This window comes from Dreissena polymorpha, chromosome 13 (assembly GCF_020536995.1).
Source record: "Dreissena polymorpha isolate Duluth1 chromosome 13, UMN_Dpol_1.0, whole genome shotgun sequence".
Taxonomy (NCBI): domain Eukaryota; kingdom Metazoa; phylum Mollusca; class Bivalvia; order Myida; family Dreissenidae; genus Dreissena; species Dreissena polymorpha.
Window position 1 is genome coordinate 39,922,094 of NC_068367.1, and position 16,690 is coordinate 39,938,783.

The window sequence follows — 16,690 nt, forward strand, 5'->3', positions numbered from 1 at the left end:
TTCATCTTGGTATCAAATTGTTTGTTTTGTTAAATCTGATTTTATTTTACTTTTATTTTATTTTGACTTTGTAGTTAATTCCTAGTAATATAACATTTCTCCAAACATCGACTGATACAACCACTTCCTGTTGAACTGATATAAAAACATATATCAGGCAACGTTATATCAGACAGATATCATTGCAGCCGTATGAAAAATCGAGTCATTTAACTAACTGCACAGTAAGGAATCTTCTTTAATATTAACAATTGGGAGAAAAAGCAGGAACACATACAATGATATGCCATAACTCTAACTGTAACTGTACTCTATAAGGTACTCAGGATAGGCCTGAGTCGTGTCAAATATCACAAATATTTTGGGGTCCTGAATATTATCCACACAAGAATCGTAACATTTCCCAAAAGGATCATCCGCATTCCGAGCCGGAGGTTTACGTAGTTGAGGATTTCCAATTGTATAGCTACCGACCAGCACCTTGGCAAACAACATCCTGGCTTTGAACTTGTCCTTAACTGTTTGCATGCCGCTGCTTGGACCGGGCTGTCCAGGGTGAACAAGATTTGGGTTGATTTTCTTTCTCCGATCTGTGTAATGATGGGAGTATGACGCATTTTTGGCAAAATAGGAACCTGCAAAAAATGTATTCATTTAAATTAATATGATATTTTTAGAGGTCAATATTCATGATAAGTTAGTTTTGAATATTTAATAAAAATATGTGTTCAATACTGTTCATTTTTAATGAAATTTACATTTCGAGGTAAACTTTAAAATATTTATAAACAAGAGCTGTCACCATAGGATGACATATGCCCCCTATAAATGCTTTGATAGAAGTTATAGCATATAAGATATTATTTGAACAAATGTTCTGTGCAAGCTTCATGATGATTGGGCAAAAAATGTTACTTCTGCTCTTAAAAAAGGTTTCATAGTAGAAAAACTGCATCGCCACATGGTGGCCATGTTTTTCAACTTACTGGAACCATTTGTCAACTCTCCCACATTATTATTTGAACAAATCTTCTGAGTAAGTTTCATAGTGATTTGGCAACAAAATGTGGCTTTTAGTATTCACATGGTTCAAAAATGTTGCAATCAACTTTCGAGATGACTTTGAAAAAAAAAAACTGACTTCTAAAGTGTTCAACACTCAGCTAAAAAATCATGAGATAAAATGTTCAGAGCAAGTTTCATAATGATTCGGCAAAATATGTGATTTCTAGAAAGTTTACAACCTTATCTTTTTACTTGACCTAGTTTTTGACCCCATCTAACCCAGTTTTTAACTTGTCCAAGACATCAATAAAACTAATGTTATGAACAAGTTTAATGAAGATTGGGCAATTTATGTTTCCTCTCGAGTGATCACAAGGTAAATGTTGACGACCGACAAGGCACAAAAAAAAACAAGAGCTGTCAGAGGACAGCGTGCTCGACTATTCGAGTGCTTGACATTATAACGTAAGCAATCATGGGGAAATTGTTCATATTCAATAATTTATTAGACGATCTTTCAAAAATACCAAGATGGCCCAAGTTCGCTCATCTGAGAGGAGTCGGTTCATTCATTCTTTACCAAATGTCAAACTTGACCTAGATATTGTCCAGACAAACATCCTGGTCAAGTTTCATCATTATTTCATCTGCGAGTCATGATCAATGTACCTATGAAGTTTCATTGTCCTAGGCGTAAGCATTCTTGAGTTATCATCCGGAAACCATTTTTCTAAGTTTAGTCACCGTGACCTTGAAAGCCATTGTGTGAATACATTTTTTGGCACTGTGACCTTGACCTTTGACCTAGTGACCTGACCTCAATAGGGGTCATCTGCGAGTCATGATCAATATACCTATGAAGTGTCATGCTAGGCATAAGCGTTCTTGAGCCATCATCCAGAAACCATTTTACTATTTCAGGTCACCGTGACCTTGACCTTTGACCTAGTGACCTGAAAGTCAATAGGGGTCATCTGCGAGTCATGATCATTGTATCTATGAAGTTTCATGATCCTAGGCATAAGCGTTCTTGAGTTATCATCCAGAAACCATTTTACTATTTCAGGTCACCATGACCTTGACCTTTGACCTAGTGACCTGAAAATCAATAGGGGTCATCTGCGAGTCATGATTATTGTACCTATGAAGTTTCATGATCCTAGGCATAAGCGTTCTTGAGTTATCATCCAGAAACCATTTTACTATTTCAGGTCACCGTGACCTTGACCTTTGACCTAGTGACCTGAAAATCGATAGGGGTCATCTGCGAGTCATGATCATTGTACCTATGAAGTTTCATGATCCTAGGCATAAGCGTTCTTGAGTTATCATCCGGAAACCATTTTACTATTTTGAGTCAATGTGACCTTGACCTTTGACCTAGTGACCTGAAAATCAATAGGGGTTATCTGCGAGTCATGATCAATGTATCTATGAAGTTTCATGATCCTAGGCATAAGCGTTCTTGAGTTGTTTCATGATCCTAGGCATAAGCGTTCTTGAGTTATCATCCGGAAACCATTTTACTGCATTGGGTTACTGTGACCTTGACCTTTGACCTAGTGACCTGAAAATCAATAGGGGTCAACTGCGAGTCATGATCAATGTATCTATGAAGTTTCATGATCCTAGGCATAAGCGTTCTTGAGTTATCATCCGGAAACCATTTTACCATTTCGGGTCATCGTGACCTTGACCTTTGACCTAGTGACCTGAAAATCAATAGGGGTCATCTGCGAGTCATGATCAATGTACCTATAAAGATTCATGATCCTTGGCATAAGCGCTCTTGAGTTTTCATCCAGAAACCATCTGTTGCACAGACGGACCGACATGAGCAAAACAATATACCCCCTCTATTTCGAAAGGGGGGGGGGGGGGCATAATGAGAAAACTGCCCCCCCTTCCAGCAGCCATGTTATTCAACTGACCGGAACCATTTTTAAACTCAACTCTCGTATCAAGGAAACAAATGTTCTATGCAGATTTCATAAAAATTGGGCCAAAAATGTGACTTCTTCTGTGTTCACATGTTTTCACAATATACATATAGAGAAAAATGCCCCGCCCACTGGCAGCCATGTTTTTTCACCGATCCTGACCATTTTCAAACTCTGAGATATCAATAAAACCAATGTTTTGACCAACTTTCATGATGATTGGGCAAAAATTGTGACTTCTAGAGTGTTTACAAGGTTTCTCTATAGCCAAATTGGGAAAACTGCCACTATATACATATAGAGAAAAATGCCCCGCCCACTGGCGGCCATGTTTTTTCACCGATCTCGACCATTTTCGAACTCGTCCGAGACATCAATTGAACCAATGTTTTGACCAACTTTCATGATGATTGGGCAAAAATTGTGACTTCTAGAGTGTTTACAAGGTTTCTCCATAGTCAAATAAGGAAAACTGCCCCTCCCACTGGCGGCCATGTTTTTCAACGGATCAGAACCACTTTTGAACTCAACCAAGATATCATTAGGACAAACATTTTGACAAAGTAACATGAAGATTGGGCATGAAATGTGACTTCTACAGTGTTTACAAGGTTTTTCTTTTTTTTGACCTAGTGACCTAGTTTTTGACCAGGCACAACCCAGTTTCGAACTTGGCCGAGATTTCATTGGGACAAAGCTTCTGACCAAGTTTCATGAAGATGGGACAAGAAATGTGGCCTCTAGAGTGTTTACGAGCAAATGTTAATGGACGGACATACGACGGACAAAGACCGGTCACAAAAGCTCACCTGAGCAATCAGGTGAGCTAAAAATTTGTGGGGGGGGGGGGGGGGGGATTTGGGGGGGAGGTTGGGTGGGGGGGGGAAGGGATTCTGGGTTGGGGCGTGGGGTATTGTTTGGGTGGAATCCATTGTGGTATTCAGGTAAGTGTTGTTTTGTCAAAGTTATAATAAAATGTGATCATAAATAAAGAGTTATGGCAATTTAAGCAAAATGTTCAATTATCTAAGTGTAAAAGGGCCCATAAGTATGTAAAAATGCTTGATACAGTTGTCTGCTCTTGTTTATAGGTTGGGGTCATGTTGGTAAACAAGTATGCAACATGAAAAATCAATATATCAAAGGATATAGGAAATATTTGGGGTAGTACGCAAACTTTAACATAGATTTATCAATAATATGCATATTCTAAGTATAAAAGGGGCAATAATTATGATAAAATGCTTGATAGAGTTGTCTGCTCTTGTTTATAGGTTGGGGTGATGTTAGTAAACAAGTATGCAAAATATGAAAGCAAAATGTCAAGGGACAATGAAAATAAATGGGGTAGTACAAAAACTTTAACATTTGCTGCATATTCTAAGTGGAAAAGGGGCCATAATTATGACAAAATGCTTGATAGAGTTGTCTGCTCTTGTTTATAGGTTGGGGTCATGTTGGTACACAAGTATGCAAACAAGGGCTGTTTGTAAAACATGCATGCCCCCCATATGGGCTGTCAGTTGTAGTGGCAGCCATTGTGTGAATACGTATTTTGTCACTGTGACCTTGACCTTTAACATAGTGACCTGAAATTCAATAGGGGTCATCTGCCAGTCATGATCAATGTACCTATGAAGTTTCATGATCCTAGGCGTAAGCTTTCTAGAGTTATCATCCGGAAACCATTTTACTGTGTCAAGTCACCGTGACCTTTGACCTAGTGACCTGAAAATCAATAGGGGTCATCGGCAAGTCATGATCAATGTAACTATGAAGTTTCATGATCCTAGGCATAAGCGTTCTTGAGTTATCATCCGAAAACCATTTTACTGGTTCGAGTAACTGTGACCTTGACCTTTGACCTAGTGACCTGAAAATCAATAGGGGTCATCTGCGAGTCATGATCAATGTAGCTATGAAGTTTCATGATCCTAGCGTAAGCGTTCTTGAGTTATCATCCGGAAACCATTTTTCTGTGTCGAGTTACAGTGACCTTGACCTTTGACATTGTGACCTGAAAATCAATGAGGTCATCTGCAAGTCGTGATCATAGTACCTATGAAGTTTCATGATCCTAGGCTTAAGCGTTCTTGAGTTATCATCCGCAAACCATTTTACTGGTTCTAGTCACCGTGACCTTGACCTTTGACCTAGTGACCTGAAAATCAATAGGGGTCATCTGCGTGTCATGATCAATGTACCTATGAAGTTTCATGATCCTAGGCGTAAGCGTTCTTGAGTTATCATCCGGAAAACATTCGGTGGACGGACCGACGGACTGACCTATATGTGCAAAACAATATAACCCCTCTTCTTCGAAGGGGAGCATAAATATGAAAGCAATATGTCAAGGGACAATGAAAATAATTGGGGTAGTACGAAAACTTTAACATTTGCACGCTAACTGAACGGAAACGCCGACGTCGGGGTGAGTAGGATAGCTCCACTATATATATTTCATATATAATAGTCGAGCTAAAAACTGTTCAGAAAAGCTAACAATGAGCTTTTGTAAGATCAGTTGAGCTAAAATGGCAAAAATAATTTTTATTTTTAATATAAACATTCTGTCCAGATTTCTTTGTTAACATTTGCTAAAAAAATATGGCTTCAAATTGTTAAAGAGCTAAAAGATGACACCTGACAACACACAATGCTGCACATAGACTTACAGCAATAGCTCACAAAGAGTAATTTTTGCTAAGGTGAGCTAATTATACTACTGAGCAGAAACTGTTGCAATTGCATAATATTTTTGTATCCAGGACTAATAGATCACACTTAAACTTCAAATTCAAAAAGCTGACGTCTTGAAATCTGTTCATGTATACAAGTTTTAAACTTATAAAAAATCTGTAAAAAGGTTTAACAAGTACCAAACTGCACTCCACCACAATTGGAATAATCAGTAATCTTGTATTTTATCTGAATGTAGACATGCAGTGGTTTCACTGGCCCAAAATTATTGATACAACATTTATTTGGAAAATAAAAATTGTTATATGCCGGTAAATCGCTCCTTTATATTTAAAACCATCAATAAAACAGAATGCTGCATTAATGTATCAGAACTATGTTATTAAACATTTTACCACACAAACTGTGCATCTGAATAAAAAATAAACATCAAACATCTGAACATCAGAGATCTCAAATGAAATCAACATATTTATATATACACACTTATATTTGGTTATTGTCAGATTTTAGACACTCAATATTTCGGAATTCCACTGTTTTTACAAGCTCTAATTATCTTTCAAATAACAGTTTTCCGAGTGTTTGTCTATGGATTATTCAATTTCATCATGGTGATTGTTAACTCGTTAATCATACATATAAAATTTGTGGATCGCATTACAAACACCATCTATAACATTTAGTGGTTTCAGTTTTGCCATTGGACCTGTATGTCGCTTATGTTCATTAATAACTATTTATAATCCACAGACACTGTCAGCTTATGTTTTTGCTGCTTCAGTAGCTTGCTTTTGACTCAAAGAATATTTGTAAAAAAAAATATCGGATTTTTTACTACTTTAAAAATGGACACTTTTGCAATTGTCTCGCCAGCTCACAAATGTGTGCAAATGGCTAATAGCAGGAAAACCTCTGAACATCTGAAAAAGTCCATGTCAAGTTTGGGCTTTAAGGCTGTTCAAGTTTATTTGATATTTACATAAATTAAACAGATTTATCTTTAACATGTCCACTCACCTTTTCCATACGTTGTACCATGTTTGCCATTGATTCTTGGGTCAAGCCCCTTTCTACAAATGGCATCCAGGGCATCGGAAGAGGTTCCATGAAACAGGTATTCTTCAAGAGCTTTCCCAGAGCCCTCGCTATCTAAGATCATCTCTTCCTTTTTTCTGCATTTTCGGTAGACAAGACATGTTAACTTACTTTAGCATTCTTTATAGACCAAACACTTGCCTGACAGACGAGAAATGCAATATTGGCCAAAAAATCAGTTTTGAATAAGGATGGGTTAATGGAACTTTCACCAGGTTACTTTTACATAACGTTTCTTACTGTATGTTGTTTAATTATGAGATTTTATAGCTTATATCATTATGTTCTTTTAATAAGTGAAACTAAATTGCATTAATTCTAAGAGTTATGATCTGGACAAGAAAATTCCAAAAGGTAAAGCTCAACAGGCATGGCTGATACTAACTGAACTGAACTTCCTGATTCTTTTTTGGCCATATTTTAAAAAAGTACCAGTACGGGCCCAATCGGGAACAAGGGCTGTTTGTAAAACATGCATGCCCCCCTTATGGGCTCTCAGTTGTAGTGACAGCCATTTTGTAAATACGTTTTTTGTCACTGTGACCTTGACCTTTGACCTAGTGACCTGAAAATCAATAGGGGTCATCTGCGAGTCATGATCAATGTACCTATGAAGTTTCATGATCCTAGCCATAAGCTTTCTTGAGTTATCATCAGGAAACCATTTTACTATTTCGGGTCACTGTGACCTTGACCTTTGACCTAGTGACCTGAAAATTTATAGGGGTCATCAGCCAGTCATGATCAAGGTACCTATCAAGTTTCATGATCCTAGGCATAAGCGTTCTTGAGTTATCATCCGGAAACCATTTTACTATTTCGGGTCACCGTGACCTTTGATCTAGTGACCTCAAAATCAAAAGGGGTCATCTGTGAGTCATGATCAATGTACCTATCAAGTTTCATGATCCTAGGCATAAGCGTTCTTGAGTTATCATCCGGAAACCATTTTACTATTTCGGGTCACCGTGACCTTGACCTTTGACCTAGTGACCTGAAAATCAATAGGGGTCATCTGCGAGTCATGATCAATCTACCTATCAAGTTTCATGATCCTAGGCATAAGCGTTCTTGAATTATCATCCGGAAACCATTTTACTATTTCGGGTCACCGTGACCTTGACCTTTGACTTAGTGACCTGAAAATCAACAGAGGTCATCTGCTAGTCATAATCAATCTACCTATCAAGTTTTATGATCCTAGGCATAAGCGTTCTTGAGTTATCATCCAAAAACCATTTTACTATTTCGGGTCATCGTGACCTTGACCTTTGACCTAGTGACCTCAAAATCAATAGGGGTCAGCTGCGAGTCATGATCAATGTTCCTGTGAAGTTTCATGATCCTAGGCCCAAGCGTTCTTGAGTTATCGTCTGACAACCACCTGGTGGACGGACCGACAGACTGACAGACAGACCGACCGACAGACCGACATGAGCAAAGCAATATACCCCCTCTTCTTCGAAGGGGGGCATAAAAATTAGTGTGAAAAACCCTGAACTTTAGACAAATTGCTTTGTGTCATCTTCTGAATGTGAATAATGGGTATTTTTAAAAGCTTGTTACAAAATAGAATAAACCAACTTTAATATTCATTCACATGCCTTTTGGGTTAAATGTTCAGTTTCTTTGCAGAGTGACACTTTATGGAAGAAATGCCTTCTTTCAACACATGGAGATAATGACTGATGCACTTCTTGGGCCTTCTTTGATAAGGACTTCTATTGGCTATTATAAACAGTTTCACTTTTCTTAATTAAAGCCAAACACCTTGACAATGGCACGCACCCATGAGGCTGCTCATCTGGTTTTGTGTGCTCTTATTGTAACTCATGTAATTTACAAAAACGCATTCATTTTAATTTTAAACAAGAGATGTGTTTATCAGAAACACAATGCACCCTATTGCGCCGCTTTGAAATAAAATTTCAATATATCATTTGGCAGGTTTAGAAAAAAAAAATACTTTTGACCTTGAAGGATTACCTTGACCTTGATCTTTCACCACTCAAAATGTGCAGCTCCATGAGATACACATGCATGCCAAATATCAAGTTGCTATCTTCAATATTAAAAAAGTTATGACCAAACTTTAACCAAGGTTAAAGTTTTTGGACACACACAATAAATGAATTACAGAAAGACAGGCCAAAAACAATATGCCCCCGATCTTTCGATCCGGGTGCATAAAATACTTTAAAAAAACTTGAACAGCAATATCTATTACAAACAAAAACAGACTTATTTGTTCACTTGCTGATAACGCAGTATTTTGTTTAAAACACAACCACAAGCACACTTACACAGTGTAGTATTTCCACTTTATGGGATTCTGCACCCTGTATACACGAGTCACCTCGACTGATTCAGAGCGATCCACCATTGACTTAAAAAAGGGCAACACAACATCATAATACTCTGGGCTGCCTTCCTGGAGAGGAATGTTTGCATAGCCCTGAAACAAGTTAAAGGGGCCTTTTCACGTTTAGGTAAATTGACAAATTTAAACAAGATGTGTTTGTGAAACACAATGTCCCCCTATATTATGTTTGACCTTGTAGGATGACCTTGACCTTGTGAAGGATGACCTTGACCTTGACCTTTCACCATTCAACATGTGCAGCTCCATGAGATACACATGCATGCCAAATATCAAGTTGCTATCTTCAATATTGCAAAAGTATTCATAAAATAAGCGATTTGGGCCACATATATTTGACCTCTGACCTTGAAGGATGACCTTGACCTTGACCTTTCACCACTCAAAATGTGCAGCTCCATGAGATGCACATGCATGCCAAATATCAAGTTGCTATCTTCAATATTGCAAAAGTATTTATAAAATAAGCGATTTGGGCCACCTATATTTGACCTCTGACCTTGAAGGATGACCTTGACCTTTTACCACTCAAAATATGCAGCTTCATGAGATACACATGCATGCCAAATATCAAGTTGCTATCTTAAATATTGCAAAAGTATTCATAAAATGAGCGATTTTGGCCACATATATTTGACCTCTGACCTTGAAGGATGACCTTGACCTTGACCTTTCACCACTCAAAATGTGCAGCTTCATGAGATACACATGCATGCCAAATATGAAATTGTTATCTTCAATATAGCAAAAGTTATTGCAAAATGTTAAAGTTGGCGCAAACAGACCAACAGACCAACAGACAGACAGACAGGGCAAAAACAATATGTCCCCCACTACTATAGTGGGGGACATAAAAAAAAGGTTTAAGATTCACAAATTTGAGTTGAAGTTTAGATATTTTGAGGAAACAGTAATACTGAACATTTACCATGCTATGAAATATCCATTATATGCATCTTTTGAGGATGAAAAAACCTGAAAATTATAAAGCGTAGCAACGCGAAACAAATGAATAATTTGGAAAGTTCTGTTGTTGTCGTTAGATTTTGTGATACTACAAGGATTGCTGATATAAAGTATAAAACAAGGGGTGTCAATTGTCCCAAATTTTAAATCCGGAAAATTAAGCCGAGAGTCTGAGGCCGTAGGAGGGCCCAACCCCCCGAGCCCTAGCTTATTGTTCTTTTTTTTATAGTCTTTCTAGGTGCATTTTCTGGTGAGTACAATGCGAAATATTATAAACCAAACCATCCGTAACAACGCATGTGTATTTGTCATTCTAAACAAATGATATTAAGAACTTCAAAATTAAATTAAAATGGACAAACCATACTGTATCCGAAAACGACTGTCCGAAAACATGTCCCGATACATCATTTGCAAATGAAATAAAATATGCATATCGTTTGACTGCAGAAAATGTAAACCAGTAACCAGTAACCTAGCAAATACGCAGTCAATATATAATTTGATTAACATATTGTTTTAAAATATGATATTGCAGTGCTTTACTTTGTCAGTTACTGCTCATGTCAGTGCCAGCCGCTTACCAATCAGAAATCAATAAATAAAATCGGTACCAAGCGCAAATGTCCGGAATGCCGACGATGCTATAACAATATTCATTCTGAAATGATCCCACACTAAAAGAATTTTGTCCGTACCCCCAACCCCTTTACATTCACCTCAAAATCAACCCTGGACGGCTCAAATCCGGATTTCCGGAATAATCCAGAAAATTGACACCCCTGAAAACACATTACTCATTGTATGAGCACGGATGGCCAAATGGTCTAAGCCATAGACTTCAGCTCCAGGGGCCAATGGTTCGAGCTCAGTTGAGGGTTACTTTTTTTGTTTATTTAATTTTATTATTGTTTTTTAATTGGAGCTTTTAAGATCCAATGTTTAAATTTATCAAAATATTATCCAATGTTTAAATTTATCAAAATAAAGCATAATCATTTAATGACAATCTAAGTCTTCAATACATGCCAAACCTGTTAAAAAAAGGATGAATTCATGCCAAACCTGTTTAGGAAAAGATTACTGATGTTAAGACTGCAATCGATCCCATGGTTTATAATTATGCCTTTGGCCTCAACATTCAAGTCCTTCAAACACAGGCGATACATGTACCGGTATTTACAAGAAAGGTCTTTGAAACTAACGCTCAAGCTTCCTGAATTACTTATCAAATCTGATTTGTAGGAAAATTGAGTATTACTGATAAGTGACATAAATTACAAATTAGACTTAATACTTTAAAAATGCAAATCATCAAAGGCGTAGATTTACAATAAATAAACATATTTTAGTGATTTATAATATATAAACACATTAAGAATAGATTAACACATTTAAAATTGATGAACACATTTAAAATACCAAATTTAGCTATTGTTACACTTGTTTGAATGAAGGTAGAGCCACTGTTATGTGCTCCTTTCCAAATATAATCTAATGCATTATTTTCTTAATCAGCATCATTTCACTGAACTACATGCAAATTTTTAGGTAGGCTTTCCATGCTTTTTTTAAAAAAATACTAATTTTTTCAAACCACCCCCACGCTCGGCTTTTGTCCAGTTTATTTGCACCCCTGGGGTATATGAAAGTTTCATAATTCATCCAGATTTCCAAATATGGGCATGCAGTTGGTGTGTGTTCAGATGCAGTAAAGGTGTTTAAAGTTTAAACAAGATCAAATAAGTATTCTTTTTTTACAGACATTAATTTTTTATAACTTGTTATCTATGGAAGAGCCTAATGAAATGTAAGTGGTTTCAGCCATGTAGAAATTGGGTTGGTTAAAAACAAAGTGTCATAAAATTCAAAATAGTATCATTTCAGTAATATTTTGAACTTTTATATATACAATATATACAGCAAAAATACCAAGAAATAGACAGTTTTCAGTGATTTTTTTTGCTCAAAATTACCGCCGATTTGCGGCTGCTTCCAAATCGCAAAATTCCACGTTTTTTCCCAAAAATCTGACCAAAATTTCCCAAAAAAGCCCAATTTCCAAAAAAAAAAACTTTTTTTTTTTAAAGAAAGAAGTCTCTTATGACTTTATTATGATTTCATAACTCTAGATCTCAACTTTATTTTTCAAACATCCTACAAAATATATATCTTCAATTTAGTTTTCTTTGACGATAAATAATTACCAAATTTGCCACTTTTATTGAATAAAAAAAATCCCAATTAGACCAGACTCCTTTTCCCAAAAAGGAGTGAAAACCCCTTGAACATGCACTTAAAAACAATATTAATTTTGTTACTTATAATCATATTTATAATGCTTAATTTTTCCCAATTTCATGGTTTATCGCGCTATTTTTCCCAATTTCATGGTTTATCGCGCTAATTTTCCCGATTCAAATGACACAGGCTGTAACAAATAAAAGCAAAAAAATCACTGGATTTACACTTTAATTTTGGATATTTGAGCGAGCACTAGCGCCATGCTAATGAAAATATGAAAATTTTGTACTTTGATGCAAAGCTTGGTTTATACAGGTAATTATTGCAATTTTTGTGTTATTGCTGGAAAACCGGACTATTTAACAATAAACATAGCTTATATGCTATATTAAATCAAATTACGTTAGAAAAGAAATAAGGCCACGACTTTTATATTTCTTGGTTTACAAAACCGCCGACCCTAATTTTTGGAAAATGGGAAAAAAAATAAAATCGGAAAATCGTCTTTTTTTATATATTTTATTCCCGACCGCACTGAAAAACGTGCGAACCGAGAAAAAAAACGATCCGGTTTGAGTACGGTTGCGAATAAAATCAAGTAAGTACAATCAACGATTGGTTCACATATATTGCAGAGATCGGGATATTTTTCAATGTGACACAGTATGTACCAGTCCTTTTATGGGCACTTCTCAAAATTTATTTGTTTACAGACAATAGGAAAATCAGCGTCAGTAAAATGTCGACCGCATCAAAATTTATTTCCGAGTCTGTTACGCAACTATATTGTTTAACATGTTTATTATATTAAACAAACCCGATATTATAGTAGATAAAAAAAGTATTACCGTGCAATTTGATAATTAGTATAAATAATCCAATAAAACACTGCCATTATTTAGGATATATGTGTTTAGGAATTTTGTAAACACGTCCACCATAGTTTATAGGAACTGTACAGAAAGTTTGGAAATCGGAACAAATCGGTATATCTCAGAAAATCATTGATAAATGTATTTGTCGTTTTAATGCTTAGGGCCGAGTAATTTCGGCAAATCGGAACTCAACTTGCGTAAAATACTAGCTCAATTAACCGTTAAACTCCGCCTCCGTTCTCTGCAAAAGATTCGAAGGCGGAGCTATGCACGTGCTATTATTAAATTGGAGGATTGCAATTGAGAAACAAACGCACGATTGGTTCGGCATGTTGATTGCTAGACAAAGGAAGCCAATTTTGTCGGCGCGAAATTTGTCGCTTTATTGCTTGAGACAGCAAGCGGCTTTCCTTTGATGACGTCAAACTGTCAATTCACACAGACTGCACATTTTCGGAAGACTTTAACTGGCTCCTTGTTTACAATTCCAGTAAAAAAACTTGGTAACATTAAACTTCTGATTAAATTATCAAAATAAAGCAAAAGCCAAGTTGACAAATATGATTGTATTAATTCGCGTCAGTTCAAATAAGACGTTTTGCGTTGTAAATCAACGAGTTTTCATGACAACAACAACTTTAACAAACATTACCGCGACGACGCGGGGATCGATCTACCTCGATTTTTTGCATGGACGATGTCATAAGTCGAATAAGAGCAAACACATACTTTGTGTATGAGTAGTTTATCTTATATGAGATTTATGCAACGGGCATCGCATTGCGTAATGGTGCGCATCGAATTACGGAAATGAAGCGCAGTTTTTCGTTTTAATGGGAGAAGAACGCATGTCATTTAATGGAGTGTTTAAAATATCCTGATGTTACAAAAGGTGCTTTTAGGTGACTCATTTCATTTGAAGATATAGATGTCTTTCATTGCATATTTTGATTTTTCGTCTCTGTGTTAAGGTTATAAAAGATATGATGTCTTTGTTCTGATGTTATTAGTATTAACTTAATTTTCCAATGATGTTTTTTTTTTTTTTTTTTCGACCGCCCGATGGACCATTTTCAAAATAATTTTTGTAAACCAATAAAAAAAAAAGTCGTGGCCTAAAAGGCGTCGCAAAAAGTATGCGTTGTTTGCATGATTCCAACCTGCGCAGGAAGATCCCAAAAGATTTCTTGTCTATCGCCTTAACCACTCGGCCACGACATCTTCACATTAGTACTTGCTAAAATTAGATATCCATAAGTAAACAGGTCAAAAGGCTCTTCGATCTTTGAAGAAATCGCGGAAAATCATTACAGTGGCTCTACCTTAATAACATCTTAAGTCCTTTTCCTTGATATTTCCAAATTGCAAGAAATCATAATTCTTTACAAAATTCTCAAAGCATTGAAAAAAAAAAGAACTCCCCGTGGTAAAGGGGCTCCATGCATCTGCATAAAGTATCATCCCTGTTTATTGTGTGCAGTCCCCAAAGGCTTATCAATAACGGGGCTTTCCATTTTATAATCTTTTATATATAAAAGATATGTCTTATTAATAAATATCAGGACTAGGCGGACATGCGTTAAGCCCCCTTTTCCCAGAGCACAGCTAAAATCTTTTAAAAGTACCTTTTTGTTCACCTCTCTCTCATCCATGGGGTCCCAGTGCCCAGGGCAATTTTCATACTTCTTGAAGTAATTGCCCTCACTACTGATGGCTGCTTCTTCATCTGTCTCCATTTCCTCCGCAGCAGCCTGCAAAGGTATGTGAATCTCTTACAATAAACAGTTACTTATTGTAGCATTACAGTAGTGTTCTCCAGAAGCACTGGCAGCCGGCTATTTCACCGGTTACATTCAATCTAGATGCCAGCTTTTTCCCTCAACATATCAATTGAAATGGTGCAAATACAATCATTTTATTGCTTAGTAACTGACTACTTTGAAAATATAACTGGCTTCTCTATTTCTTCTGGATAACACTGGTACAGGTATTAATTTGATATAGGTTATATGACTCCATTAATGTTCAAAATAAGTGGGACTAATACTTTGTTGCCAGGTTTATTTGCCGGTGAACATGTTGGAAAAGTTTTAAATACTTTAAATATAGTTACGAACCACAGTTGAACAGAAAAGTGCTCTTCTTTATGCTTCCTACCCGGAAAAGGAGCCATAAAAAATAATTCAAATAATCTCTGAACAGCCCAATTATTGTTTGCCAACTTTCATGCAGAGAATTAATGAGCTTTATATCAACAACTTTGCAACCATATTGATGACTCTTCTCAAGTGTGTTACCCACGTTATCATTGTCTAGGTCTTCTTCAGGTATGTCAACATCCATGTCTGAAACAGCACCAAACAATGTGCTCAGAAGCAGAGTGAAAATGGCTACATGCAACCAGCATAAAACCAGAACAGCCTGCAAGTAACTCCTAGTCTAGTCAAGTTTTATGCTGTTTGCTGTCAGTACCATAGTGGTTGAAATGAAGTGTTTGAGAAGAAAAGCTGATGAAAATAAATACTGATAAATACATTTAAAACAGAGATTATTTTAAATTGGGGAAAAAAAAACACGTCATAATAAAGTATCAGTGTCCTAGAAGACAGTGATTTTTTACACCCAATTGGGAACAGGTCCGGTGCCCATCCCATTGGGAATTTTTCGCATCGTGAAATCACCAAATTTGGAAAAAAACGAGTACCAAAATCAGTGTTTTTTTTTCACTTGTAGGGGAATGGTGGCGGGGCCCGTCCAAAGGGGAAAAAATGCGTCGTTTTTTAGGAAAAGGGGAAAATGAAAAATTCACTTGTTTATATGTAATGATGTTTATTATATCAATACACATGTTTGTATGAATATAATATTCACAGCTGAATGTCTTTGACCTTTTTCTTAAAATTAAAATATATATATCAATGATATTTTCAACATTAGTTTCAGACAGTTCAGCCTTCATGCACAGTCTTAGCCATTTTGAGTCTAATTGGGATCTTTTAAATCGATAAAATGGCAAATTTGAGCATTTTTTATCAATAAAATGGACCAAATTGGAATGATTTTATCAACAAATATTGACACAATATAGATACATCAGGTCTTTTCTTGGCCATTTTGGGAGAAAAATGCAATTAATGTGAAAGTCCACTGATTTGGGAAAAACTATTTAATACAACTCTTTAAAATAATTCAAAATAATATAAATTATAGTTATATACATTGTTAGTTGTTTATGAAACAAGGGCTGTTTGTAAAACATGCATGCCCCCCATATGGGCTCTCCGTTGTAGTGAGAGCCATTGTGTGAATATGTTTTTTGTCACTGTGACCTTGACCTTTGACCTAGTGACCTGAAAATCAATAGGGGTCATCTGCCAGTCATGATCAATGTACCTATGAAGTTTCATGATCCTAGCCATAAGCATTCTTGAGTTATCATCCGGACAGCATTTTACTATTTCGGGTCACCGTGACCTTGACCC

General features: G+C 36.3%; 1 protein-coding gene across 1 annotated transcript; it reads right to left on the reverse strand.

Annotated features, from left to right (window-relative positions):
• Positions 1–294: 294 nt before the first annotated feature.
• Positions 295–15,862, reverse strand: LOC127854607 (protein mono-ADP-ribosyltransferase PARP11-like). Its single transcript, XM_052389671.1, has 6 exons — positions 15,829–15,862; positions 15,510–15,553; positions 14,834–14,959; positions 9,047–9,174; positions 6,666–6,820; positions 295–635 (listed from the first exon to the last, which is right to left on the reverse strand). Exons 1-6 carry the CDS (start codon positions 15,860–15,862, stop codon positions 295–297), a joined length of 828 nt encoding a protein of 275 aa, XP_052245631.1.
• Between the last annotated feature and the right edge of the window lie 828 nt (positions 15,863–16,690).